The 27,738-nt window shown below is 53.7% G+C and overlaps 1 protein-coding gene across 3 annotated transcripts in view; it reads right to left on the bottom strand.

The window, feature by feature from the left end:
• Bsn (bassoon presynaptic cytomatrix protein) overlaps positions 1-27,738 on the bottom strand; it is an 86,024-nt gene that overhangs the window by 13,095 nt on the left and 45,191 nt on the right. For all 3 annotated transcript variants that reach the window (XR_007591223.1, XR_007591222.1, XM_050139601.1), the window contains 3 exons: positions 15,020-15,904; positions 7,592-8,101; positions 381-7,037 (listed from right to left, as the gene is read on the bottom strand). Coding sequence is in view for 1 of the 3 variants with exons in the window: in XM_050139601.1 (XP_049995558.1) it covers positions 381-7,037; positions 7,592-8,101; positions 15,020-15,904 (8,052 nt within the window). In the remaining 2 variants the exon portion in view is untranslated. The remainder of the gene's footprint in view (positions 1-380; positions 7,038-7,591; positions 8,102-15,019; positions 15,905-27,738) is intronic.

Below are 27,738 nucleotides of genomic sequence, written 5' to 3' on the forward strand. Positions count from 1 at the left end.
TACCTAATATCCACAAATAAGGCTTGGAGTGGAAGGTCCTAGATGGGGGGCAAGAACTGAGAAAGACTGAAAGGAGGTGACAGAGAGGGACAGTGTACTGGCAGTGAAGGGACAGGGCTGTGGAGAGGCTGAGGTTTCTGGTAGTATCTGGGGAGATGGCTGTGGGGGCCCAGGTGTGTCTTTGTGTGTCCAGGCTAGCCTTGTTGGGCTCTGGGCTCTGGCAGATGTGCACTGAGGAGCTTCACTCCTCAACTCCTTCCCCTGGGCTTTTGGAGCCAGTCGTGACTCCATTCCCACCCCAGAAGAAACCCCTCCCTCTGGGCCCCCTCAGGCTAGAAATAGACCCCTGCCCCACCCTGGACCAGCCCCTGTGCCCATACCTGGCTACCTAGTCCCCCCTGGTGCTGGTAGAGGGAGAATCTCTCTTTGGCGGACTCCTCTGCGGTGGGGCTGAGGGGCTTAGGGTCAGACAAGGACCGCTGCAGGGTCTTCATGGGGCGAGGCAAGGTCTGCTGGCGAAGAGTGCTGTCGGGCATGAAGTGCTTCTGGGGACTCACATGAGCCTTGTTCAGCCTCTCACTGGAAGCAAACGAGGTGTCCAGGAGCCGGTGTGGGGACAGGGGCGACACTGGCGAGTAGAGCACTTGTGGAGACTTAGGAGGCTGGCGGCTCACAAGCTGTGAGAGGGACTCCGGAGGCAGGTGGGCCTGGTACCCAATCTCCAGAGGATCCGGCTTCTTCTTCTCAAATCTGCCTAGGGGTCCTGGGGTGACTATCTGGATGCCAGGCAGGTAGGGGCTGATGGCAGTTGGTCCTATAAGCTGTGGCCCAGCTACACCCTGGGCCTGCCCATCTGGTTCTGTCTGGCAGGCCAGACTCTCCCCACGCCCAGTCTTTTCTGGGGCTGATATGTATCTGATGATCTCCACCTTGGGGTCCGTGGCGGCTGTGATGTGGATGGCTGGAGAGACCCTAGGCAGCTGGTCAGGCTCCGTCTGTACGGAGCAGTCACTAATGGTCTGGATGCCTATGCTGCTCATGGCCCTTGCAGCGGTGGCAGCAGCGGATGAGGCAGTGGCATCATGCTTGCTGTCAGAACCTGAGTCTGAGTGGCGGGAAAGACGAGACCTGCGGCGGCGCACAGGCTGCTCCCATTCGGCATTGTCCTCGTCATCCGTCTGCACACTACAGTCAGCGCTGCGCCGTGTCCTGCGCCTCCGGGTCAGAATGTAGCGGCCCTCACCCTCCTCCTCCTCATCTGTCTGAACGCTGCTGTCTGCAATCCTCCTGACCGTGCAGGGTTCGGGTCCTGACTCTGCCTCACAGGCGTCTCTCAGGCGTGGCATTGAGTGACGTTTCTTGATGCCGCTGCGGCCTGCCTCCCACTGCTCCTCAGTTTGCAGTGACATATCTGAGGCAGAGCTGGGGAGGCCCCGGTGCAGCACTGGCTCACGAGGTTGCCCAGGTCCTTCGGTGCCTGCCATGGCAATGAAGGCTGGGTGGGTCAATGGTGGCCAGTACTGGCCATTCTGGGCCAGCTCGGTAGCAGCTGGTGGAGGCCCTCGGCTAGGTGCCTCACAGGTTGGAGGAAAGGGGGCCTTCTGCCGCTGTTTCTGTTCCTCTAGCTGCTGCTGCAGCTGCTGCTGCAATTGCTGGATCTGCTCCAGCTGCAGCCGCTGCTGTGCCAGCTGCTCCCGCTGCAGTGCAAACTGAGCCTGGCGTTCTTCTTGCTGCTGCTGCAGCACGTGTTGCTTGATGGTCTGCAGCTCCTGCAACTCTCGCTGCACCAGCAACTGTTCTTCCTCTCGGTGCCGCTGCAGTTCCACTCTCTCTCGCTCCAGCTCCTCCTGCAGCCGCAACTGTCGCAGCTTTTCCAACTCCACCCGCTCCCGCTCCAGCTGCAACAGCTGCTCCTGTTGCTTCCGCTGCCGTTCCTCCTGAGATGCTTCCTCCTTCTCAGCCCCAGGTCGGCTGAGGACTCCACTGCCACCCCCTGCGGCGGCAGCATCTCCTGGTGGCTTCTGGCCAGGTGCGGGGGCCGGGGTAGGGGCTACTGGGGCTTCCTTGATGACAGCAGGGGCAGTTGTGGACAGAGGTTCTTCACGAGCAGCCCCTGCTGGTAGCTCTGGCCTTGGCGGGCCCCCTGCCCCTGAGGTCTTGGCAGCAGCAGGCTTTCCCAGATAAACAGGCCCTTCAGCAGGTGGGATGCTAGAAGCAACGGGGAATCGACTTGGTGCAGGATATCGGTATAGCCCTGCTGGCCCAAGAGGTACTCGAGGAGCAATCATGGGCACACGGGTCAGGCTGGTGAGGGGCACAGCCGTGACTCCACCAGATACATAAGGCCTGTACATGCCACCACGCACCATGGGCCTCAGTACTGAGGCAGGCTGGGTGGTGATGGGCAGGGTTGCAGCAATTGGAGTATTGATAGTTGAGTAGATCATGCCATCGGCTGCACGCACCGTCGCTGTGGATGGGAGCAGCTGTCTGACTGTGGTTCCCTGGCTTGCTGCAGGCCCATACTGAGCAAGGTTCCCAGGGCTTGGCTGCCCCTCTGGGTAGGTGGGGTTGCCAAGGAGGCCAGATCTGAGGGGAGCCAGAGCCTGTGGGGCACTGAGTCCCGGCCCATGCTGGGGCTGGTACTGCACCAGGTCAGGTGCACCACCTCCACTACCGTGCCGTCCGCCGTACTGATCCATGGAGTTGAGGGCAGCGCACATACGGCTGATCTCCCGGGCTGTGGTGGCGCTGTACTGGGCCAGACTGGCCTCCTGAAAGCCAACCGCATCTCCCCGTGGGCCATACCGGTGGTCTGAATAGATGTTTGACACTGAGCTATAGCGTCGCATGGGAAGTGGGTGAGCTAAAAGGTCTGAGGGGTGACGCAGGTCTGTGAATGAGCCATACTGTAAGCCCTGCCCTAAGTAGCGTCCGTCTGCAAAACCTAAGCTGTAAGAGTGCTTCAGTGAGCTGAGGTCCACAGCTGACTCTCTTCCAGAGCCCTGGAAGAGCTGCCCAATCCTGTGGGCATGGTAGTTGAGGCCAGCTTCAGCCAAATTGGTATCAGACATGGAGGAATATAACCTTCCAGGCAGGCCCTGTGGGTAGGGCCTCTGTTCTTCATGGGGCCCAGGTCCTACTACCCCCTGTGCCCGGAAGGTGAGGGGCTCAGGGGGCTCAGGGTCTCTGGGACTGTAGAAGGGGCCATTGCTTTGGCCGGGCAGGGTAGCATCTGCCACACTCTTGTCAGGTGCACTGGGGGCAGGATGGAAGGTGCCAGTGCAGCTACTGCCAAAGGGAAACTTGTAGACCATGTCACAGCATGCCAGTTGGCTCTCGGGCCTCATCCCGGTGAGGTCCAGGGCACCTGCTGGCTCTTCTGGGAGCAGTGTAGTCACGGTGCCCGCTGTGCCCTCTCCCATCTGCACCACCACTGTGTGTGGCTTCCGGGCACCCGGCAAAGCATGTGACCGGAGCTCTGCAGGAGTAGCCCGGTGGGGTTCACCACCAGGCTCTGGCACTGGTCCTGGCTTGAGGCTAACACTCTGGGCGGCGCCCACCTGAGTAATCAAAATGTCCCTTCTGGCCAGAGGTGCTACCTGGTTCGGAAGGTTATACCTGGCAAACTTGGCCTCCCTGGGTCTTCCCCGGGGCCCACCTCGGTATGGGGCTGTCTGGACAGCCTGCTCGACTTGTTTGACCTGGGCCAGGCATACAGGGCTACCTGAACCCTGGCCAAAGTCAAGGCGGCTCTGGAAAGGGTCTCCATATACCACTGGCTGCTTTTGCTGAGCCATAAGCACAGATGAGGCCATGGTGATGCTCACAGTCGTGGCAGTGGCCAGGAAGGTATGGGTCTGTTCTTGGGCATTGAGGTTGATAACCAGAGGCTGCACAGCAGTTGACTGGCGTCCTGGAATTGGATCCAGGGCAAGGCCATACTTCCTAGCTTCCACCGCAAGAGAGGTCAGATCCATACCCTGGTCGGTGAGGATAATGGGCGTGGGCTTGACAGCTGTGCGAAGATCTACCACTGCACTGCCTGGGGGCCTGGGGCCTGGCTCGACTCTAGATGTTCCAGGGACAGAGGAGATCCGGCATAAGGAGATGTTTTCAGCGGGGAGGGCACCCCAGCCGTACAGTGCTAGAGGTCCATCGGCACCAGCACTGGGTGCTCGTGGGAAACCAGGTGGCCCGGCTGGTTCTGAGGGCATTTGCGATGCACTTGGGGGTGTTGTCTGGCTGTAGCTATGGGAGGTGGGCTGAGTGTCAGTAGGTGAGCACAGTGGGGAAGTAGAGGCACTGGCATGTACTGTTCTGGTCTGGCTAGACGCATCTGACGCTAGCGTGATAACCATGACGGGAGCCTCCTGGGAAGACTGCTGCCACACCAGGCGAGGCGTACCCGGTCGGTGTGGTGTCTGTGTGCCCTGGGCGACCATGGGGGAGGACGTGCCAGGGCTCCGTGGAGTGTCCGGGGAAGGCGTTAGGCTTGGTGTCTGTGTAGAGAACTCTGCTGTGGCCCTTGGGCCCAGCTTGCCGGGTGAGAATGTGGGGCTCTCTGAGGGTGTAGATGGAGAGAGAGGTGGACTAGAGCCTGTAAAGTAAGAATATCCCCGAGAAGACTGGGGGGCACCAGCCTCAGCATCAGCTCCACTCACAGGCTTCTCTCTGGGGGCCCGTCCACCTGCAGGAGGGCCACTGGGAGCCTGGGGCAGCTCTTCTGTTTGGGACCCATAGTTAGCAGTGGTTGGGGTCTGTCCATAGCTGTGTGCTGTGGAAGATGGTGACAGGATACGCTCTGTGCCAGCTGGGGAGGGTGGCGTCATATACCCTCGGGGAAGGCTGGCTGGACAAGGGGCCATGACCGTGGTGGCTGGAGTCCCAGGGCCCTGGGAGAAGGTCATGCCTACTTCCTTGGAGGCTAAGCTGGAGGACACAGGAGAGCTGTGGAGCTTGAGAGGATCCTGAGGCTCTTTTGCAAAATGCTGAGTGACTCGGACATCAGGAATAACTCGGCCTCCACTGCTATCTGAGGAGGTAGAAGTGGAAAATGACACAGGCGCGGCGAGTTGGGTAGGGCTAGTGCCAGGGGTCAGTGGGCCACCATTTTGCTTCATTGGGTCCATGTATGCACTCTCAGCGTTCAGAAATTGCTTCTCCTTCTTCTTGTCCTCAGTGAAAGCCAGATCCCGCGAGGAGGCTTGCCGCATGCGGGCTATGCTCTGCGACGTCTGAAGGATCTCTTCGTAGACAGCTGCTCCGAGGCCTGCGGGTGTGCTTTCTGCAGCAGGCTGGGCAGCCCTGCCATAATCATGGTCTTGGGTGTCTTGATATTCAAAAGAGCCCTGCCCCCGGGGGCCTGTGGGCTGAGCAGGGCCACCATGGGGCCCCCGAGCCCCTGCCATCTGGCCCTGCTGTCGCTGGAGCAGCTCGGCTTTTCTCATCATATCCTCGTAGGCCTCCTCAGCACTCTTTAGGGGCCGTCCAGAACTGGGCGTGGTGGAGCTGCCCGAGGGTGCCTCAGTGGGTGAGTAGAGGGACATAAAGGCGGGCAGGTTGTACTCGCTGCCCGATTTGTAGAGTCGTGTGGGGCCACCATCCAGGGTCTCAGTCTCTGAGTCAAGGGAAGGGGAGGGGGAGTACTCAGAGCAGGAAGAGCGGTGTAGCTCCTCCATCTCTGCTGCCTGCCTCAGCTCCTCTGTGGGAGATGCATCTTCGATGGGTGACAGGTTACTAGGTGGTGTCTTGGAGCGTTCGCGTCGCCGCTGAGCCCGAAGTTCTTCCTTGTCCCGCCGGGTCTTGCGGGCTGTGCTGCGGATACGCTGCTGCTCCACCTCCCGCATCTTCTCCTGCTCGCGCAGCAGCTCCTCCTCCTCTCTAAGCTCCTCCTCCTCCGAGGAGTCCTCGATCGTGGGCAGCAGGGGCCCGTGGGAGCGGTGCCGGGCCTTGCGCTGCTGCTTCGCTTCTTCCAACCTCTGTCGGCGGCTAGGGCTGCTGTCACTGTCCTCCTCGAGCGAAGACAGGGAGGTGGGTGAGGTGCCAGATGTATAGCTAGGTGTGGAAGCAGGCAGGGTAGAGGAGTGCTCCCCGCGAGAGCGGTCTTCAGGGGACCCTGTCAGGCTCTCCATCTCCAGCTCAGGTTCCCGGTCCAGGCTGGGATCAGGACCTTGACTCAGGTCCAGCTCATGACCATAGCTACCTGTGCTATTGAGCTCAATGGTTTTAAAGCGGCGAAGACCTCCCTGAAGGGCTCCACTGGCGTCAGTGGGCTCTGCTGGGCCTCCCTCAGAAAGTAGTTCCTCATAGCCCGTGGTGGCATTATGGGGTAGGCGCCTCTTGGGCACTGCTACCGGTTCTTGGCTAGATTCAGGCCTGGCTCTGGCACTTCCCTTCTGGGTGCTGTGCTTGGCCAGGCCGCGCCCAGAGACAGCAGCGTCATCTTCCTCCAGGTTGTCTTCCTCAGCACTCATTTCCAGGATCTGCCTCCGCATGAACTCCTCATCAGTCAGTTCTGCCCGGGCAGGGGGCTGGGGTGGAAGAGGAGACAAGCCTCCCTCGCTGCTGTCTTCCACATAGTCATGCCTCAGCTGGCTGCCAAAGTCATCTGAAGACTCGGCTGTGTCTTGCTGTTCCCTCTGGTGCCCCCATGCCAGAGAGTCATCTTCCTCCTCTAGGATATCCCCCAGCTCTTCATCAGAGTCATAGGCCTCAGGCATGATGGACAGAGAGTGGGGGCGCAGTTTCTGGTCCTCAGCCGCGCTGCTGCGGGGTGGCTTGCTCCACTCACCACTGGGAGCCACCGCCTGGGCCTCTAGTGAAGGGCGCATGCTACTTCCCACTTTGTGGAGCTCTGAGGGGCTGGGTGGACGTGGCCCCGTCACCCCGGCACTGTCCAGTTGCTCCACATCTTGCTGTACGACCCCCGTGATCTCACTCTGGGAGCTGGATACACCATCGGAAGAATAGCCTGTGTCGCTGAGGCTCTGGGGGCTTCGAGACAGGTCCTGAGAGTAAGGCTTGCTGCCGGGTTCCTGCAGTAGGATGAGAAGCAGGTGTTTACTCCTAGCCCCTCAATCAATCCCAGGGGCCACGGGCAGGGTCCTCCATTTCCCAAGGGCTGCTCTTTGAATAACTTACAGATTCCTCAGCAAAGTAGATCTCCAAAGAGAAACTTTACTGGATCAAAGAGTAGGAAATCAGCAAGATGCCCAACTCAAGACATCTCTCAATCTCACAACCTTTAGACCTGCCAAACTTTTTGGTTGTTGTTAATTTATTTTTTTTTTTTTTTGAGATGGGGGTCTATCTACATGGTTCTGGCTGTGCTGGAACTCACTACGTAGACCAGGCTAGCCTCGAACTCACAGAGATCTGACTGCCTCTGCCTCTGAGGTGCTGGGGTTAAAGGTGTGAGCCAACACACCCAGCAATCTGCTGACATTTAATTTAGGCCTTCTTTCAGGTGGGGTGTCTCTGCAGTCCCAAATAGATTTATCTCAAGCTTACAACCTGAGCCCCTCAGGGAGGCAAGGCCTTCCCCAAACTGTCTGAAAGCCAGGATTCCTGGAAATTGAATAGAACTGACCTCAGCCTCCCCACCCTTGGAAGCTTCTGGAACAGGCTTGATGACTGAGGTGGCAGGTTCAGTCCTTTTCACCCCGCTTTTTGCTTTAGGAGTCCCAGGAGGCACAGTGGTCTCTGGAGGTGGCTTCGGCACAGGTTCAGCTTTAACTGGGATCCCTGTCTTCTTTTCCTGGGCACTGCTAGAGGTCTTGCTATGTTCAGAAGCCCTGAGGGGCTTGGCCTGAGGGCTGGCCTTGGCGGCCTGAGGACTGGCCTTGGCGGCCTGAGGACTGGCCTTGGCAGCCTGAGGACTGGCCTTGGTGGCCTGAGGACTGGCCTTGGCAGGCGAGGAGCCTGTTGGCTGGCCCAGCCCCTGTGGACCTTTCTGCTTCGGAGGGGCTGGTCCAGCTGCACGGTGAGGGACTCCTGCAGGGGGCTGCTGTGAGGTGGGCAGAGGCATGGGGGATGGCTCTCCCAGGCTGCCCTCCAACAGCCGCTTTGTTTGGCAGTTCAGACAGAGCCACTCTGTTTTCTGTAACGAAAAAGAAGGGAGGTGGATGAGAATCCCAGATACAAGAGTGAGCAGAGAGTGTTTCTACGATTCTCCATAGCCTTCAGGGAGGAAAGGGAGACAGACTCCTCTTGGTGACCGAACCAGAGCCTTGCACGATTTAAACATACACTGTACCACTGAGCCACTGAGCCATGCCCCCAGCCTGAGAAAGTCTTTCAAAGCATGATAACAGAGAAAAACTGACAGATATACTACCCCAAATTATAAACTTCTCAGGGACATATATAAAGTCAAAACACAAATGACAAGTTAAAAAGGTTTCTTTCTTAATCCATAGAGATATTTTCACTGGGCCATAAAAAGACAATTAACAGGGAGGAGAAACAACAAAAATTACAAAGGTTTGGGATGAAACACAGGGAGAGCCAGGGCCCCAACCTCAAGGACTGAATTGTAATTCAGGGGCTGTATGGGTTCAGAAGCCAAGAGGTCCTGCAGAATAGAAAAGGCATTCAGACACAGAGGCCATGTGTCCTAGAGGGACTGCCCTTTCCCTGCCTCCTCCTTCTGTGCTCTGACACCATCCTGCCCTTTCCTTCCCCAGGTCAGAGCTAGGCTCAGCTGGGGCAGACTTCTGGGGCCAGGAAAGACTAAGTGCAGCCCTGTGTGGAGTCAGCACTGAGCAGTCTTTGCTCACACTTCCAGCCCAAGCCTCCTTGTCTAAAACTAGCAAAGAACCCCAAAGAGAGGACTGCATGTGCCCAGGGCTCTCTGGACTGTCCCTCAGCGGAGAACCATGTCTGCTGGCTCTGGACTGTCCCTCAGTGGAGAACCGAATGTGGTGGATCTTGGGCCAAGAGCCCTGCTCCTTCCGGAGCTGGAGTGGCATCAATTCTTGGTCATCAGTAACCACTCTCAAAATCCACCAGCAGTTTTAAGACCAGGGCTAAAGACTGAAGACACAGTCGTGGTGAAAACAGACAAAAGGGGACCAGCACTGCCACAATTTGAATGTATGCTGTTCCCCATAGGCAAACACGTTTGAATACTTGGTCAGTAGCTGGTAGAGCTGTTTGGGGGTTGAGGAACCTTTGGACACGGCTCATAACTAGCAGAAATGAGTTGCTAGGGGTGGACTTAGAAGCTGATATCTACTTCTGGTTTCAGATCAAACTTCCTGCTTCCTGATCTGGTAAGATATGAATAAGGCTGTGTTATAAGCCACCGCCACAAACTGTGCTACCCCAGCTACCATGGTCCCTTCTAAACCATGGGTCAAAACAAATTTCTCTTAAGTTCCTTCGTTAGGAATTTGGCCACTGAGATAAGGGATACGGGCCCTTCCAGAACCCACAGCTTCAAACAAGCCATGATAAATAGGACACAGGAATCAGCAGCAAAGGCTTCAGCATCCTACAAGTCAATTCTTCAAATCCCAGCCAGATGCACAGGGGTAAGGCTTGGGCATCCCTGGCCTCTGAATGGGTGGTTCCTGCGCAGGTCTAGGCTGATAGGTGTATGTCTTCCAGGATCCTGGTTCAGGATCAGAATTTGATGCCTTGCCTTGGCTGCAAGGGGTGATGGGAAATGAGGGTTACAGTCCAGCCCAGAACGGGACCCTACTGACCACTCATTTCACTCTTGGCTCTGGGGTGCAGAAGTTTGACACGCCTTCCTGTTTGCTGCTGCTCATCCTGAGTGTGTAGACATGGGCTCCTACCAGTAGCTATGCCATTAGGAGGGATCACTATGAGAACCAGGGGTCACAGAGCCAAGGTATAGGAAAAAGAGGTGTCCTGTTGCCTTTGCTGCCTCAGACAAAACTCTGATCCCATCTCTGACCTGCAGAACCCACTCCGGAAGCAGCCATCTAAAACATAGTAAAGTGCTTTGGAGGAGCAGTGCGGACAGAGGCAACCCTAGTGTCCTGGGCCAGGCCCTGCAGAGGCCTGCTTATTCGAGCCCACAGTAAGGCCTTTAGTAGGGCATGCCACCTACAGTCGTGGGCTACTCCTTCACAGGTATTTTCACAAAGGCTTCTGGGTGGTGCTCTGCTTTCGTAAGTGGGGAGAAAGAGTGGGTGAAGAGAAGGAGCGGTGTGAAGAAAGAGCTAAGAATAAGCACCTGACCTGACTGCTGCAGGCCTTCCCCAGCCCAGCAGGAGTGGGAAGAGGAGTGGACAACCTGACTGCTGCAGGCCTTCCCCAGCCCAGCAGGAGTGGGAAGAGGAGTGGACAAGGTGCTGGGGCCCGGGAGGAGTGGAGCCAGAGACCAGGCAAAGCTTACACTTCCTGGGTCCCAGGGATGAGTGAAAGGCTGGCCATGCAGAACATCTGCGCCTAGGAGTTGGAGAACAGCTGTTGAGGTCCCAAACCTTCATCTCAGTCCCCACCACAATGTGCCCCCACCTCCACCCCTTATTCTTTCTTTCCTTGATCTTCCACTCACACCCATTCATTCTCTTTCTTAGCCTTTTTTTTTTAATGTGCATTGTATTCTGCCTGCATATATGTTTATGTGAGGGCATCTGGAGTTACAGACAGGTGTGAGCTGTCATGTGGGTGCTGGGAATTGAACCCAGGTCCTCTGGAAGAGCAGCTAGTGCTCTTAACAGCTGAGCCATCTCTGCAGCCCCCATTACTTTAGTCTTTATTTCTTTACTTTCCTCATTCACCTGCTCAGAATATGAATATCTCCCTTGTGAAGCCTCACCAGCCCCAGCAGTAGGAGAATGGATGTCTATTCATCCCTTTTGCTTGGCTCTTTCGGGAAGCAGCCAGAGAACAGACAATGGGGAGGCTGATGACCACCTCTTGTCTTGTCTCTGTTAGTCCATCCGGGGACAGGAAGATCCAAGTTTCCCAAGAACAGTCATTAGCTCAAGCTGGGACCCATGGGTGCATGTACCAGGAGTGCAGTGGCTCAGGTGTCACTGTCACACAAGTAGACAAGGTGCAGTACCTGGTCTGGTTTTTCCGGAAGACTGAGATGGTTATTATTGCTCCCAACCCACACAGAACAGGAAGGAAGTTAAGGGATTGGGTATGGGTTAATCCCAAAGCATGTGAGAACTTAGCCTTTGAACCACTGACTAGTGGGGATATGGAGACTGTGGGGCCGTGGGATGCTGGGCATTCTCCCTACACTGACTGCTACTGTCTGAATGAGGCCAAGGGCCACATGTTCTCTTTATTTGTGGAGCTTCTTGGTGTGCCAGTTACTGCGATACCATCCTGACCTATACCTCCCTAGCCATATATACTGCTGGACCAGAGGCAGCGAGGACGAACCCCGGGAGAGCTGAGTATGGTGACTCATGTCTCTAATCTTAGTACTTGGGAGGCTGAGGCAAGACAGTTGCCATAATTTTGAGGCCAGCCTGGGCTAAAAAGTGAGATTCTCTCTCTCAAAACCAACCTCCTTCCCCTAAAAGACTCCACAAAATAAATGGACACCAGAAGCTAAGGACTCAGACGCTGGGTCACAGGCATGGCCAGCGCGGTGCTGCTGGTCCTTTATGATTGTGTGATGTCCACTCCATCCCATGCCGCTGGATACGGGCAAACTCCTCCTTTCTGGATCTGTGCCTCCTACAAGGAGAACCTTACTCAGTGTCTCCACTGTGCTCCCTTGAAGCTGCGATGTGCTCCCTTGTGCCCTAGTACCAAATGTGCCCATTCCCTATACAGTATTCTCAGGAACAGAGCCTGGCTGGTCTCAGTGCTCACTGACATTCAGGTTATGGGGGCCTTGTGAGGACTCTTCCTCCCGTCATGGAGATTCTCTCGAGGACACCTAAGGACTGATGACTGTGAGGACCTGGATATGCGCCTGAGGTACAGCAGCTCACATGGACACCACATGGGAAGAAACGGGACTCTCTGAGATTGCCACCCCAGAGGCAGCCTGAGGTGAAGCAGGAGGCAGCTGTGTGCCTTGTTCTTCATGCCACACTGTAGCCTCTGTCTCTAAGACCAGTCTAGTCCTGCATGTCACAGGTGCAAGGCCATTTGCCCAGGGAGGCTTGGTCTTTTAAGGGCACAACTGAAATTTTGGCAATGAAAATGAGAAAGCAGTGATATAACTGTAACAATCCCACTAATGTCTTCATACTATTGAACTGAAAGTCAGTTAGAAAATAAGCCAGAGGGTACTATTATCTTTCAAAAAGATGAATAGGTTAGAAAGGAGTTGGAATCAGCACTCTTAATTATGAAATAACCCATTACAGAGCACTGAGGCTGCCTTCTTCAGAAGAAGAAGTTTCAAGCAAAATTGGTCCAACTTCAGTGATTCTTCTGTGCTATTCTCTGGACTCTGTCTAGAAAGAAGGGGAAAGATTTTCACAGCTGCAGATGCTGAGGAAAATGGCCAACTTATTGGGGTTTGCCTGAGGGCAGACAATAGGGAGCTGCGAGTCTGTCCCTCCCTGTACATGGATGCCGAGGTGCCTTACAGTGTGTGCAGAGACACAGCTGGGTCCCGCTGAGCTAACAGCTGGCTCAGCCCCAGCAGACTAGCTCCCGTGACCTGCACAAGGCCCAGCATGCTGACTCTAATGCCTTGCTCCAAGGCAGGGTGGCTCTCTTAGCACCTGTGAAGAATCGGCAGCCTCTGACCAAGAAGTGCAAACTAGGTCACAGGGAAGCACAAAGTTGCTCCAAACAAGTGACCATTCGGGGGTGAGATCAAAGAATGCCCACGGCCTAGTTAGAGACTCCAGTAAAGCCACACTGGAAGGAAGGAATGGGGTCACCATGCAGCAGTCCCTCCCCGCCAGCTATGCAGAGGCAGCCACACATCCAAGGCAGCTGAACCTGCAGCAACTTTTGATAAATGTGTAGATGGGAGGAAAAGATAGAGCGGTCCAGGGCTGTGGCCACTGGATGAAAAGCAGACCAGATTCTTCCAACAGCGGGATGTGGGGCTATGGGGGCTTGGTCTGAGGAGTGGATGCTGAGGTGAGAGGAACTGAGGATGATGGACAATAGTAGTGTTTCCACAGGAAAGGGCATTGGGACTGCTGGTCCACACCTTCCTCAGAGCAGCCATAGCCCGTCTGAGGACAGTGGCATCAATAGACAGAGCTACCGAAATAAAGGGATTGGAGGCTATCCCTTCCTTGACTGCTGTTAGAAGCAGCAGGCACGGAGGCAGATGGGCTGACTTTGGGAGGAGATAGGACCAGTGCCCCATCAGCCACGTGTTCAGGCTCATGGAACCTATAAGACTATGGAGGCAAGGACTGCACTGTTCAAGGAGGTAGCTCCGAGGCAGGGCATGGGATAGACAGCCAGGTATGGGACGGCAGGGCATGGGAGTTGGTAATGCTGCCTGCTGAGAGGCAGAAGATCCAGAGTCCAGAAAAGCTGGGACCAAGCAGATAAAGAGAAGCCTGGATTAGAATTCAGATGGCTCATCTCAAGTTCCCACGTGACTGGAACACTTTCGTTTGGACTGATCCAGCATTTACTGTGGTCTGCCCCAGAGGCTGCCAAAAGGAGCTGTCAGGAACATTTATGCTCTTGGATAGACAGTTCCCCCTCCCTCTAAGCACATCCTGCTTACTGAGAAAAATGGGCTGAGAAGTCTCTTGGGGATAAGGGCTTCCGAATCGGGTTAGCTTAAGAGTCCACTGGGGCTCACGGTCCCTCTGTGTCAGAGCATCCCGCCTGACCAGAGTGAGCTTATACTTAGAGGAGCCCTGGAGGCACCTGGAGACTCCTTGATAGACCCTTCCTCACCGCTGGCCAGACCAAGTGTCCTCCAACGAGCCACTGAGTCTCCAGCTTGGACAGGTAGTAGTGTCGGGCACAAAGGGCCATGTGAGTAGCACATAAAGAGTCCCACTTGGCCAGGTGGTGGTGGCACACACCTTTAATCCCAGGCTGGGGAGACAGGCGGATCTCTGTGAGTTCAAGGCCAACCTGGCCTACAGAGTGAGTTCCAGGGTTACACAGAGAAAAATAAAACAAAGGAAGGTGTGTGGTGGGTACCATTTTACTCGGGGCTACTCCTCCCCAAAGATGCCCATGGTTTTTACATGGGTGGTCCCTGGCAAGGGAAAGAAGTAACAGGATTAGGGCAAGAGCAAACAGAAACACAAGGCCCAGGATGTTCTAGCTTTGCCTGGGTACTTCTGTCTTTCAGGCCTTTCCAGGACTCCCTGCTTGACAAGAACACCAGGCCCAATACCAGGCTTCTATCTCCCTCCTCCTTGGCTCTGCCCAGGGCCCAGTATACTTTTCTGGAGCAGAAACAGAGGGAAGAGTGTGTATCTTCATCCCTGGCTTTCCTCAAGTTTTCCTATGGGGAAAAGCACTTTTGAGCATCCTATCCCCAAGGACAGCTCAAGCCTACCCAGGAGAAAACACGTAGATGAAAGGCAAGGGCTTTGGCAAGTAAATATTGATACCCATGACCTCGAGAGAGAGGATCAAGTATAGATACCAGCTGGCTGGTCTGACACCGGGGTGGAAGGAAACAGTCTATTTCTCGGTGAGAAAGCCTGAAGCCCCAAGGTGTGCGACAGCCTTCTGCCCCGTGCGGCAAGACCTTCAACTCCCTACCCTCGAGAGAATCATAGATCCATAGCAGGGTCTTCCTACCTGATCCAAGAGGTTGACATCTCTCATTAAGGCCATGCTCTCAGGAAAGGCAGCCTAAGCCTGGACTCAGCCCCACAGTGCTGGCCAGCCAGTGAGAGCCAGTAGCTACGGTTAACCCCACCTACTGTGACAGTTCTGAGGGAAAGGGCTGGAGCATGAAGCAGGGGCAGGAAGTGGATTATGACCCCTCTGTAGCACTGGCTGTTAGTGTGGCCCTTTGACCGCTGCAGCCCCAGTTCTCTGTGGCTCCCTTGTGTCATGGCTCTTTTGTGCTTCCTTTCCCATACTCTAGGCCCCGCCCCCTCAACCTAGTTCCCAGGTTCCTTACCTCCACCAGGTGAGGCGTGGGGTTGAAGCCACACAGGTTGCACACCTGGAGCTTGCAGGTAGTGCAGGTGTTGTAGTTGGCCGGACCCTTGCTACCCACATTGAGCTCAGCTTGGCACAGTGGGCATGTGGCCCTTTCCTTCGGCGTGGTCTTTGGCTTGGCAGCAGCCTTGGATGCTGCCTGATGTTCTGCTCTGCCATGCTTTGGACTGGCTGTTCCTCCAGTTTTTGCCAGGGCTCCAGGCCCTGGTCCAGGACCTGTTCTTGCCCCAGACTCAGTTTTGGCTCCAGGTGCTGGCCCGGACCCAGGCCCTGAGCCTGGGGGTCTTGGGCCAGCCTCCTTGCTGGCATCACTGAAGACGATCTTGGGAGGCCCCTTGCTGGGGGAAGGCTGGCCCTGGGAGTCAGCCTCTGGCTGCACAGACATAAGGGTGCTCGCCTGGGTCAGTAGTGATGCTCCAAGGCCGAAGAGTTTCCCGGTGAGGCCCTCCTGGGGCTGTTCACCAGCACCAAGCCCAGAGGGCACTGTGGTGGCACTTTTGCCCTGGGCCTCTCCTACAGGTGGCCTGGGCTCAGCTGTGGAAGGCTTGGTAGAGAGGGGGGGCTGAGGAGACACCCTCCCCACCTCTGGAGGGGCAGTTGCCTGGGTAGGCCCAGGGACTGAGGTGGCCCTGGCTGTTTCAGCCTGGCGGGGACCAGACTGTGTGGCCCCTGGGCCCCGGGATCTCTCTTGCTCTGGCTTCCCCAGAGGCTGTTTGGCTGGGGAGTGGGCAGGGGACAGGGCAGGGGAGTGTAGCTGCTGCTGGCTCTTGGATCGAGGCGCAGTGGTCATGTCCATTCCCAGAGCCCTCTGCATCTGACAGTTCAAACAGAGCCACTCCTTCACCTGAGGGAAAAAACAACAGAGTCAGCAGAGTGGACACGGTCAGGGTGCACAGGTTCAGGCTGCTGCAGGACCTTCTGGTCTCCACACGCACCAACACACACACACACACACACACTCCTCATGCAGAATTAGCAAGTAAAGAGCAGTAGGTGAGAGAGGAAAGCACAGGAATAAATGAAGCCATGATAGACTTCCTGTTCTGGAAACCCTTATGTTCCCACCAAAGGAACAAGAGAGAGAACACAAGCTCCCGAGAGCAGAGTAGTGAGAGGCATTAATGGGATATGATGATTTAAGGCGTCTAATTTTCTTTGAGTTTGCAGCTTAGACTATTGTTTGTTTATGGTGTCAGTGATGAAACCCAGGGCCACACGCACACTAGGCAAGAACTCTATCTCCAGCCACAAGACAAGGAAGATGAGACAATTGGTCTCTAAGACAAACAAGGCATGCCCTGATATTCATATTCTAAGCATGTACCTGTACAGGGATGGACATGTGACCATGCCACAAGACCAGTCTCAGTCTTCCATGTCACCTCTGCACTAAATGATGTTTTTCCTTTTGGACTTCCAGTCTTATGAGTAAACACTACCTTTTCCTGACAAATAAAACCACGGAGAGGTCAGAGCACACCACCTATAGACTCACGGCCCTCTAACCACGGAGAGGTCAGAGCGCACTACTACAGACTCATGGCCCTCTAACCATGCAGAGGTCAGAGGGCACCACTACAGACTCAGCCCTCTAACCATGCAGAGGTCAGAGGGCACCACTACAGACTCAGCCCTCTAACCATGCAGAGGTCAGAGCACACCACCTACAGACTCAGCCCTCTAACCATGCAGAGGTCAGAGCACACCACCTACAGACTCGGCCCTCTAAGCGCTGCACTACAACCTCACAAGCCGCCCCAGCCTTGTTTTCCATCTGACTTCTCCTGTCAAACTCCTTTGGCTGTCTCACCTGACACACTGGGTCTCCTGCTATACCAAATGATCCTCAAAGCTCAAGAGGCCCCAAGGCTGCCTGCAATAGGTCTCTGCTGCTGTCAGGCGGCTTGTCAGGTGGGAACCTGAGCTCAGGCATCCTGTCCCAGCAGCCCACGAACAGCACCCAAAGATGGGGAAACATCGCCTTGTGATGAGCGCCCACTTGTGCAAGCACCCTGGAGGCCTTGGGCAGGGCGGTCTTGTCCTCACAGCAGAGGAAACCAAGGCTGAAACGAGGTAGAGGTGTGCTCTTGTGGTCATGGGGTTGGGGGAACTCTTGTGGGCAAGAGCAGCCCTGGCAGCTGTGTTTAACTCCTGATTTCTAGGCTGAGCACGCTAGAGCCCAGTGCCTTCTGTAGTCCAACCTCTCCTGATGGCCACTCAACTTTATACAGGCCAAGTTCAGAGTACTGCAGACACTGGAATATCCATCTGCCCAAAAGGCCACACCCAGCTCTAGACACAGTGTGACTGAGGTGGAGAAGCCTCGGTCCAGCGGGAAACTGTTAACCCACCCCTGTGCTTTTGAAAACCCAGTGGGATTTTGCCTTCACTGGATAGAGAAAGCCATAGGAACAGCTTTTCAGTCCTGGGTACTCTCCTGAACAGTTCATTATAGATGGGAAGTGGCTTCACGCTCATGGAATGTAAGGTCCCAGGGACGGCTGCCTCTGCTCACCGGACGAGGGACACTACAAGATTTGCTCTCTAACCGGGTCCCATCCTCTATCCCAGGGTGGTAGCCACCAAACCCATTCTTGTTGTGGAGGCCTAGGCCATACCCAGTGTTCCGATTGTTGTCACCCATGGTAAGACTTCCTGGGATTTGGGAGGTAAGTTCCCTGCTCTGAGACTTCAGGGTGACCCTGTTTGGGCTAAACAAAGACACGTGTTATTGACACTCCGGCACTCACCATTAGCACCTTCCTTTCCCCAGCCCCCCCTCACCAAGGCTGTGCCACAGCCATCTCACCTAAAATAGAACCTCTTCAAGAAATGGCTGAAACACCCCTCAGTGACTCATCTGCCAGATGGGCGCAGCTATTTCTATCCAGCCTTTTCCAGACGGCGGTGAGAAGAAGCCTTGACCGCATCCTCCCCGAGTCTCTCCTGGGTTCAAGCTTAGGCAGACAGACATGGTTCATGAGGCCTCCCAAGGAGGACTCTGGCAGAGGGAGCTCTCTGAACTCAGCAAGACTCTTTCTGCCTCCCACGAGGTCCCCAGGGGTTCTCTGGGAAAGTCCTATCCTACACTCTTCTCCCTACTCCAAGGTCCCCACTATGCCACACTATGGGACTAGGTGGCAGGAATCCCCTTAGGGTCCTGCTTTCCTGACCAGGCATTTGCCAAGGAGATGTGAATGTCTCATGTTTCATGTTCCAGGAGCCAGAAGTAGAAGGGTGGTACCTTCTTGGTCTACCCTAAGGTAGATGACACTTAAAAAAAAATTATTTATTTTTTAAGTATACAGTAGTCTGCATGCATGCCTGCCTGCGGGCCAGAAGAGGGCACCAGATCTCATTACAGGTGGTTGTGAACCACCATGTGGTTGCTGAGAATTGAACTCAGGACCTTTGGAAGAGCAGGCAGTGCTTTTAACCACTGAGCCATCTCTCCAGCCCCTAGATGACACTTCTTTCCAGCATCTCAGAAGGTTGACAGGGTCCTCCATGCATTCCCTGAACCCAGCCCTGGGAGGGCCTGGAGGCAGTAAAGAAGGCTCAGGGTGGAACACATGGTCGCTGTGGTTTGGGAGCTGGGAAGTAGAGGCTGCAGGGATGTGGCTTTGCACAGCCTGCCCATGCCACCAGGATGCCGGGGATCTGCAAAGGTGTGGCCCAACGGGCTCCATGGCTCGGAGAAGACTTTCTCCAGAAGAGACCCCCTCCCATCTGCTCTTTACTCAGACTGTTCAATGTGCAGAAGAGCGGCTAAGTAGTCCCCAAGACCAGCAGACTAGGCAGCTTGTTCTGCGGACCCTCAGTTGAGTGAGGAGTTTATGGGTAATGTCTGCACCAGCCACTCCCTGCTGTTCCTTCTACCGGCTTCTGGGGCAGCAAGGGAAGTGGAGGCATATTCCCTGAGATGGGCTTTAACACCCATCCCTGCCCCTCAACAAGGATATCAGCGGCCTGCAGCCTACCACCGTGTATCAGCCTCAGGTAGGCCCAGGCATATTAGACACATCTGGTCTCACAAGATGCTGCTGGAAAGCTCCAAGGGCCCCAGAGCAAACAGGTCCTCTTGCCGCTTTCCTCCCCTAGTCCCGTAGCAGAGAACAGGGCTGCAGATCTGTGCCACTGCCTGCCTTCCCGGGGAGAGCAGCCTGCCTCTGAGCCCTGGCCCTCACTGGGAGAGCAGCATTCAGTGCTGAATCGCTAAGCACTGACATCATGCCTGATACCGAATTCATCCTTTCCATTTTAAACATCACAGAGGCGGCTTAAAAAGGAGACTCCCCTGCTGCCACCAAAGCCAGAGGGTCCTGGGATGACCCCATGCCAGCATGACTCCATGCATTTCTGCGCTGAGTCACTGGTCAGGTCTCATTAGGAGGTAAGCTCTCCTCCAACCTTTACCCCTAGACACCAAGGAGAGGCCAGGGTCTAGGCTGGCCTAGACCTTCTTATAACAGTAGCAACCACCTGCCGTATCCCATTCCCGCTGTTGCAAGTCCACCAACAGCGCGGTTTGCCTGTCCGCTGTGAGCTCAGTTTATACACAGGGCACCTCTGAGCATGACAGGGAAGAATATGTGACCCAGTCAGATGTGATCTACAGAAGAAGCCTGTGGCAATCCAGAGAACTGAGGGTGGCCTTGGGAGTGGATATGTTTGTGAAGGCAGAATCATTCCAGTCCATGAGGCTGGAAGGCCTCACTGGTCTAGAACGCCATGAAGGGAGGTTATTCCTTGCTGGCCCCTGGGCACATCTGCCTTTCTACTCCTCTCTCAGTGCTCTGGACAGCCTCCCTTCCCTCTCAAGCTCTTCTCTCTCTCCACAGTCTCTCCTCAGAGCCCAGGCCAGCCCTCCTGCAGAGCCTGCGCTCCTTGGGCCTGTCTCAGCCTTCCCTTTTTAACTCTTAAGGACCTTTGGAGTTCATCGCCTGGCTTCATATTCTTCTCTCCTCTTGGATTTTGTTGGTTTCCAGGCATCTTCATCTAGGTCCTTCTTTGCCAAAAGTCCTTGCTGTTACCTCTCAAATACCACTGAGCTCACTCCCACAATTCATGCAGATGCTCTCAGTCCCCACAGGCCTGACCCAGCTCTCCAAAGCCACTGAAAGGTACATTTAAGCTCAGTAAATGTCATTACACGTACATTTTCCCTAAAATAACCTACAGTAAATACTGAATCCTACTTAATAGTGATATGCCTACTAAAATGGTCAGTGAGAAGTATATTAATATCTGCAATACACTTTGAAAATCAACAAAGAAATCAGCTCGATGGACAGGCAGTCGGAAGGACAGAGAGGTGATGAAGCCAGGAGAAATCCAAGCACAGTGGTGCATGCCTGTAAAGAAAGTTTTACTCTTTGGGCTGGGGCGGGGGGCGGGGGGGGGGCGACACACCACACAGCTACCAAATAAATCACACATGGAGGTTTACTCTTAGTTATGAATGCCCAGCCTTAGCTTGGCTTGTTCCTTGCCAGCTTTTCTTAAATTATCCTGTCTATATTTGGCCTCGGGACTTTTATCTTTCTCTATTGCTGTATACTTAATCTTCTTGCATCCATGTCTGGCTGTGTGACTGGGTGGCTGGCCCCTGAAGTCCTCCTCCTTCCTCTCGTTTCCAGATCTCTTTTTTTCTCCCAGATTTCTCCTTCTATTTATACTCTCTGCCTGCCAGCACTTCTTAGTCTCTCTCCTGCCTCGCTTTTGGCCATTCTAGCGCTTTATTAGATCATCAGATGTTTTAGGCAGGCAAAGTAACACAGCTTCACAGAGTTAAACAAATGTAACATAAACAAAAGTAACACACCTTAAAATAATATTTCCCAACACATGCCTTTAATCCCAGCACTCAGGAGGCAGAGGCAGGCAGATTCCTGCGAGTTCGAGGTCAGCCTGGTATCCAGAGTGAGTTCCAGGAGAAGTTCCAAAGTTACAGAGAAACCCTCTCTTGAAAAACTCAAGGAAAAAAAAGGGGGGGATGCAGGTAGTGGAGCTGGGTGGCAGTGGTGGTGTGCACACCTTTAATACCCGCACTCCAGGCAGCAGCATGTGGAACTATGTGAGTTCAAGTCCAGCCTGGTCTCCGCAGAGAAACCCTGTCTTGGGAAAAGACCATAAGACAAAACAAAACAACCACAACAAACAAACAAAAATCCAGGCAGTGGAATTGAGAGTGACTCTTGTGAAATTCTTTCAATTTTTCTGAGGGTCTAAATTTTCTCATAGTACAGCACGAGGTTGGAATACTGTCTGGTCGCTGCTGCTCTACCACAGAGGCCATCAGGGCCCTTCTCATGGTCTCTTGTGGTTGGTGGATTACAGGGTTTGATTGTATATTCTGAATATATCAGTTCTCTTCGTTGACTGTGCCTTTGTGTCTTGGACAAGAAACCACCGGCAAGTACAAAGTTGAAAGGCTGGCTTTGCATTTCCTCATAGGTGGTTTTCAGTGACCACTTATGTGCAAGTGTTTCGCTCACTCTGGGTTAAGGGTTATGTATAGCTTCCAGTTTTATTCTTTGGCAAATCCTTCCCATCCTTCCCAGCATCATTTGGATTTCTCCATGCAAAGCTCTTGGTACTTCTTGACAAAGATCACTTTGAGTTGGGAGTGTGACTTGGCAGCAGAATACTTACTATCTAGTACATATAAGGCCCTGGTTTGAATCCTAGAAACATGTACACATGCACACACACACACACACACAAATATGTGTATTTGAAATTTGGGAGATTTGGGTTTATTTTGTTGTTCTGGTTTTGTTTTTCTTTTCTTGCTTTTTTTTGAGGCAGGGTTTCTCTGTGTAGTCCTGACTGTCCTGGAACTCACTCTGTAGACCAGGCTGGCCTCTAGCTCACAGAGATCCACCTGTTTCTGCCTCCTAAGTGCTGGGATTAAAGGCATGTACTGCCACGGTGCCTTGATTTTATTTTTCTTGAGACATGGTCTCCTTTTTTATTTTTTAATTTTATTTTAGTTTTGTGTGTGTGTGCACGCACCCACAGTACCCATGGAGGCCAGAAGATGGCACTGGATCTCCTGGAGCTGAAGTTACAGGAAGTTATGAGCCGCCTCATAACTTCAGTATTGGAGGAGGGAACTGAACTCTGGTCCTCTAGAATAGCAAATGCTCTTAACCACCAGCCCTCTCTGACTTTGTTTTTTGTCAAGATTGTTTTGAGTATCTGACAGCTTGTGTGTGTAGGTCAAAGGACAATCTTGCAGGAGCCAGCTCTCTTCCACCATGTGTGCCTGGGAGTTGAACTAAGCGCATTAGGTTTGGCCGCAAGGGCTTCCGGTTTGGCCCAGTGGTCTCTCTCTGCCATCTTTACTCCATTGTCTTCATTTTATTTCCTTCGACTTTACAGATCAAAGTAAGCATCTTAGGGATAAGATTCTGCACAGAGCAGGCCTGTGGGGACTGATCTGGATTACCTTACGTTCATGTTTAGTTGGATGCATAGTCCTTCATTGTGGCTAGTGGCAGCACTCCATGTCCGATGGCTTCAGCAATGACACAGCCCATGCTCCAGCACCCTTGTCTCTTTCCCTTACCTCTATCCATTCCGGCCTCCATTCTACAGATCCAACTAAAGTCCTGTCTCCTCAAAACACAGTCAGTCTGGGGCCATGGTCCAGTAACAGGGCTGACTACTGTAGAGCTGACAGAAGCTTAGAGAATTTCCCTATTGACCAAAAGCTGTTGTTTTGGTTTTTATTACTTAATTAATTTTTTCCAAGTTCAATTACATTTCTCCTCCCTCCTCTCCTCCCAGCACCCCGCCCATCTCCTCCTCCTCCTTTCTTTTCAGGAAAGGGCAGGCCTCAGCCATGGTATGTAAGTTGTAGTGAGACTAAGCACCTCTTCTTCTATTAAGGCTGGGTGAGAAAACCCAGTGGGAAGAAAGGGTCCCAAAAGCAGGTAACAGAGTCAGAGACAGTCCTTGTTCTCGCTGAAAACCAAACTACACACTGTTACTTATGTGCAGAGGGCGTAGGTCAGTCCCATGCAAGCTCTAGTTGGCTGTTTTGTTTTGTTTTTTAATCAAAAAGGCTATTATAAGGCAAACTGCCTGAGGACTAGGCACATGGTGGTTAAGATTCCCCTCCCCATCCCAGCCTGCCAGGAGGTCCATGTCCACCTTATTTAGGGGCTGGAGGAGGACGCCTTTCCTTCCTTCAGCCCACTCAGATCTCATGCCCTTATAACACCTGCTCCTCATTTGTATCTGGCCCAAAGCAGTGTGACCAGGAGGGGGCAGAGGCAAGGGGACAGTACTGCTGGCTACAGCACCGCCCCCGGGCCATCTGGTGACCTGGCCCTTGCAGGGAAGGAGTGGGATGCAGGCATTAGAGGGAGAGGCTTAGAGCCATTGCATCGGTTCCTTCCTTCTCCTCGCCACCCTTGCCATCAGGGTAAGGGTATGGGCTACAGCAAACTAGGTACCTGCCTTGGTCTCAGCAAAGTCTACACCCAGAATAGGTAAGGTCAGGACCACATTCTCACTCTTCCATATTTTCTTTAAATTTTAAACAACTTAACTTTATCTACTTAGTCTTTCTCCCCCCCCCCAACATACACCGTGTGTGTGTGTGTGTGTGTGTGTGTGTGTGTGTGTGTTGTCATGGCATATGTTTAGATATCAAAGGACAACTCTCCTTCCACCACACAGATCCCGGGGATAGAACTCGGCTTGTCAGACTTGATAACAAGTACCTTTACCTGTGAGCCGTCTCACCAGCCTGGCAGTTTTATCGTAGCCTCCCCCCAGACTCCTGAGACACGGTGTATAACAGCTCTAGCTGTCCTGGAACTCGCTTTGTAGACAGGCTGGCCTCAAACTCATAGATCTGTCTGCCTCCCAAGTGCTGGGATTAAAGGCGTTTGCCATCATGCCCAGCTCCTGACAGTTTTCTTAAGTGGAATTTAGAAGGCAGTGAATCTCTAGAACTGCCAGGGCTACATAGAGAAACTCTGTCTCAAAAAACAAAACAAACAAACAAAAAAGAAGTGAAGTTCTCTAGAGCTGGGGTGGGATGGATATATTGCTGGGCACGGCAGGCTGGATGGGGATAACAGCTCTCGGGCCCTCACAGGAGCAGAACATGAACCTGGCAGGCACAGGCTGTGGCCACCCTTGGGGAGGGGCTTTGGAAGGACCTGGCCTGACTGAAGCCTGGGCCCACAGTGCTCTCCGTCTGTGCTGCACTCATTCCTGGGATATTGCTTACAGGTTGTGTACACACTCATCTTCAGGAGGCCTGGGCCAGACCTCAGGGGCAGCTCCGAATCATCCCGGCAGCGTAAGTGGGAAAGTCACCGCCCATATTCCACAGCTCGCTTCTAGCCACTGGCTCCCCACCTCACCTTTACAGCAGCTCCATGGCTTTGCCCTGACTTCCCCTCAGATGATCAGACAATGACAATAAGGCCTCTTTCCTACTGCAGATGACTGGAGAGGCAGACTGACCAGTCTGAGCGGACCCTTGGCATCAGCCAAGCCACAGAGGGCAGTCTTTACACACTTGCTTCTACTCTGAACAGTTCTGACACTGGGGACATTGACAGGATTTTTCCTAAGCTGACATCTAGGGAGGGACAGGAGTATCTCCCCATTTCCTCCCCATCCCAAGCACAGAGCGCTAACATCTCTGGCTTCCTGCTATCAATGTTGTCAGAGCAAGGATTTCTCCTCATGGTAAGAACAGTGCCGATGCCAAAAAGAAAGCTCTCTGCACAGTCTTTTGGCTTAGTTTCTAATAGGTGAAATCATATTAATTTTTAAAAAGATTTATTTCATGTGTACAAATGTTTTGCCTGTATGCACTTATGTGCACTATGTGCATGCAGTACTGAAGGAGGCCAGAAGAGGGCATCAGATTCCATCGGAACTGGCATTACAGATCGTGTGAGTTACATTATGGGTATTTGGGATATGAACCCAGGTTCAGTCAAACGAGGCTGTCCTCCCTGTCTGTGACTCTCATCTCCAGGCCTAGTCTACTGTTTTTCAGCACCTGCTAAAGTAGTAAGACCCTGACAGATTCCAAGAGATACACAAATAAAAGCACGGGTTTGTAGCGGCCATCACAGTCGGGCCCACTTTCCACCTTTGTTCACTGGCCCCTCTGCTGCAGCCAGCAAGAGGGCTCCATCCGTCTCTGGATCTGCATGGTAACCTGAACCACATACCAACTAGCAAGTCTTCACTCATGACACAGATCACAGAGAAATATGAAATGTCATATTCTTCACGGCCACATATCTAATAATCAAGCCTAGGTGCTGAGACCCTCTGTGTCACTGTGTGGCCCTCGTTCCTCTCTGGGACTGCTAGATCCCCTCCCTCTGTCCATACATCCTATTGACAAGCCCTACACACAGCACCAGGGCTGGAAGGTCTTTATCTAAGACTAAACATTTCCACACTCCATCCTGGACAGGGGCCCCAGGACCCTCTCCTATGTCTGTCTGTAGTGTACTGAGCTGGGGCTAGGAGTACTCTCCACCCTTTTCTACTCCAACTGGGACACTGAAGAAAGCATGTGATGTCACTGGGCTTCCTTTAAAAGGGCACATACACACGCACACACACACACCATCACGCAAACACAGCTGACTTCAGAACCGGCTTCTTGCATGTGCATAACCTCAGACTAGGCAGAAGCTTGACCTGGATAGGTCGTCTTGGCAGATGTGACATTGAAGCGGAGGTGTGCAGATGTGGTTTCTTAGGATGGGTTAAACAGATGTGTGAGCAAGACCTGCAAAGTTGCCTCCTCCTCATATTAAAGTATGGCCAGGGAGGTGACTCTGCTCTTCGCAAGTGACAAAGGGCGAGGGCACCGGCTTGGCAATTATGCTTTCGTACTCCTCAGGAAAACGCGCCACGGTTTAGTTCTCCTTGACAGGAATCCCCCTGAAAGCCAGCTCCAGGGAAGCACAGACCCTGTCTCCAGGCCCCGGCAGAACATGTCTGTGGGCATGGACCTGAACACCGACTAGGACAGCATTTTTCTGTGGGCCTACAGAACAGCAGCTCCTCCCATGCCCTAGGAAAGCGAGTCTGAGGAAGGCTGCCAACTTATAGCCCATCTTAGAGCCCTGGATGTCCCTGAAGATGCTAAGCGCTCACACTAAAGGACCACTTGATTTGTCCAACCCACTATTTGTTTGAAGTATTTGGCCAAGAGGTTTGCTCCCTGCCAAATACTGAGAATTTGCAGTAAGTCTGAGGCCCTCTTTCCTCCTGGCCCTGAGCCTCGGCTTCCGCCCAGCACAATGAGGCAGATGGACTGAGTGTCTCCAAGGTCCTCCTACTCTGCTGTTTTTCTAGGCACAGCCAAAGGCTGGCTCCCGTCCCACCTCACTAAAGGTTCTGGACTTGGAGGAACCAGGACGCCAAGGCTGTGGCATGAGTGCTAGGACACCCACCAGGACTCTGGTGCCACCACGTGCAGTTCTTTCTCCATTCTCAGCCACCCCTCCAAGGCTGCAGCACAAGTGAGCATCTCATGGAGGGGTTCCAGAGGAGAGAGAGCAACATGATGAAGGGGTGGCCCACAGAACCCTCCCCACTCCTGGGAACCCGGGTGCTTCAGACTGTAGGATCAGGCAGGTGAGCGTCCCCTTTCTTGATCACACGTCCTAGATATGGAACAGCTGATGCTTACTTAACTGATCAGTGAGGGCCGGGTCTGTTTCTAATCACAGATGCGGTAATCACGCGAGAGTGTGCACGCCTCCTCAGGAAGCCTCCACATTCCAGGAGCGACTCCAAATGAACTGAGTCATCGCTCACACCAGCAGTGCCTTCCTTGGAATTTCACACTTACCTCTCGAGAACCACACATCCCACACCCACAACACCTCGCAGCATATATAGACCCTGACCTGTTAGCAATTATTCTCACTTATCCCCCCTCCCACATGGTCCAAACAACTCCAGCTGCTGATAAATCCCAGGGGCTGCCTACAGTAGCTACTCGCCATCCGTCCAAGCAGTCTTGGGGGGGAGAAGCAGAAGCTTCTGTGGGTTACCCTGTGGGAGTACAAGGATGCCAGGAAGCCCACCCAGTGCATTTCAAAGGTGTGGCCCTAATTTAGCTAATCCATAGGAGCCTCCATCCTCTGGGTCACCAAAGGGACCCGCTAAAGGCTCTGTTGGACATCCTCTCCAACGCAAAGCATCCTGAACGGAGCCACAATGGAGATGGGATTGACAGACCCTTGGGGCAAAGAAGCTCATGCCTACAGTCCTGAAGGACAGCCCCTGTGAGAAAAGGACAGTGCTACCCCGGGAAAGCTTGGCTTCTACTGCAAAACTGGGGAGGAAATGTCCTGCCAGAGCACAGTTCCTCGACCCTCCTAGAAGTCTGGTGCTCTCACCAGCATTCCTCTCCAGGCTATCAAAGAGAGGCAGGCTCAGGATAGGGGACTCTGACTCCCCTGGAGGCATTCGGTCATCTCTAATGGAGTAACCATTGGGAGAAGTTGTAAAAATACTTCTGGCAGTGGTGGTGCACGCCTTTAATCCCAGCACTCGGGAGGCAGAGGCAGGCGGATCTCTGGGAGTTCGAGGCCAGCCTGGTCTACAAGAGCTAGTTCCTGGACAGGCACCAAAGCTACAGAGAAACCCCGTCTCGAAAAACCAAAAAAT

Source organism: Alexandromys fortis, unplaced genomic scaffold (assembly GCF_014885135.2).
Source record: "Alexandromys fortis isolate MF-2015 unplaced genomic scaffold, M_Fortis_MF-2015_v1.1 scaffold_36, whole genome shotgun sequence".
NCBI classification, from domain to species: domain Eukaryota; kingdom Metazoa; phylum Chordata; class Mammalia; order Rodentia; family Cricetidae; genus Alexandromys; species Alexandromys fortis.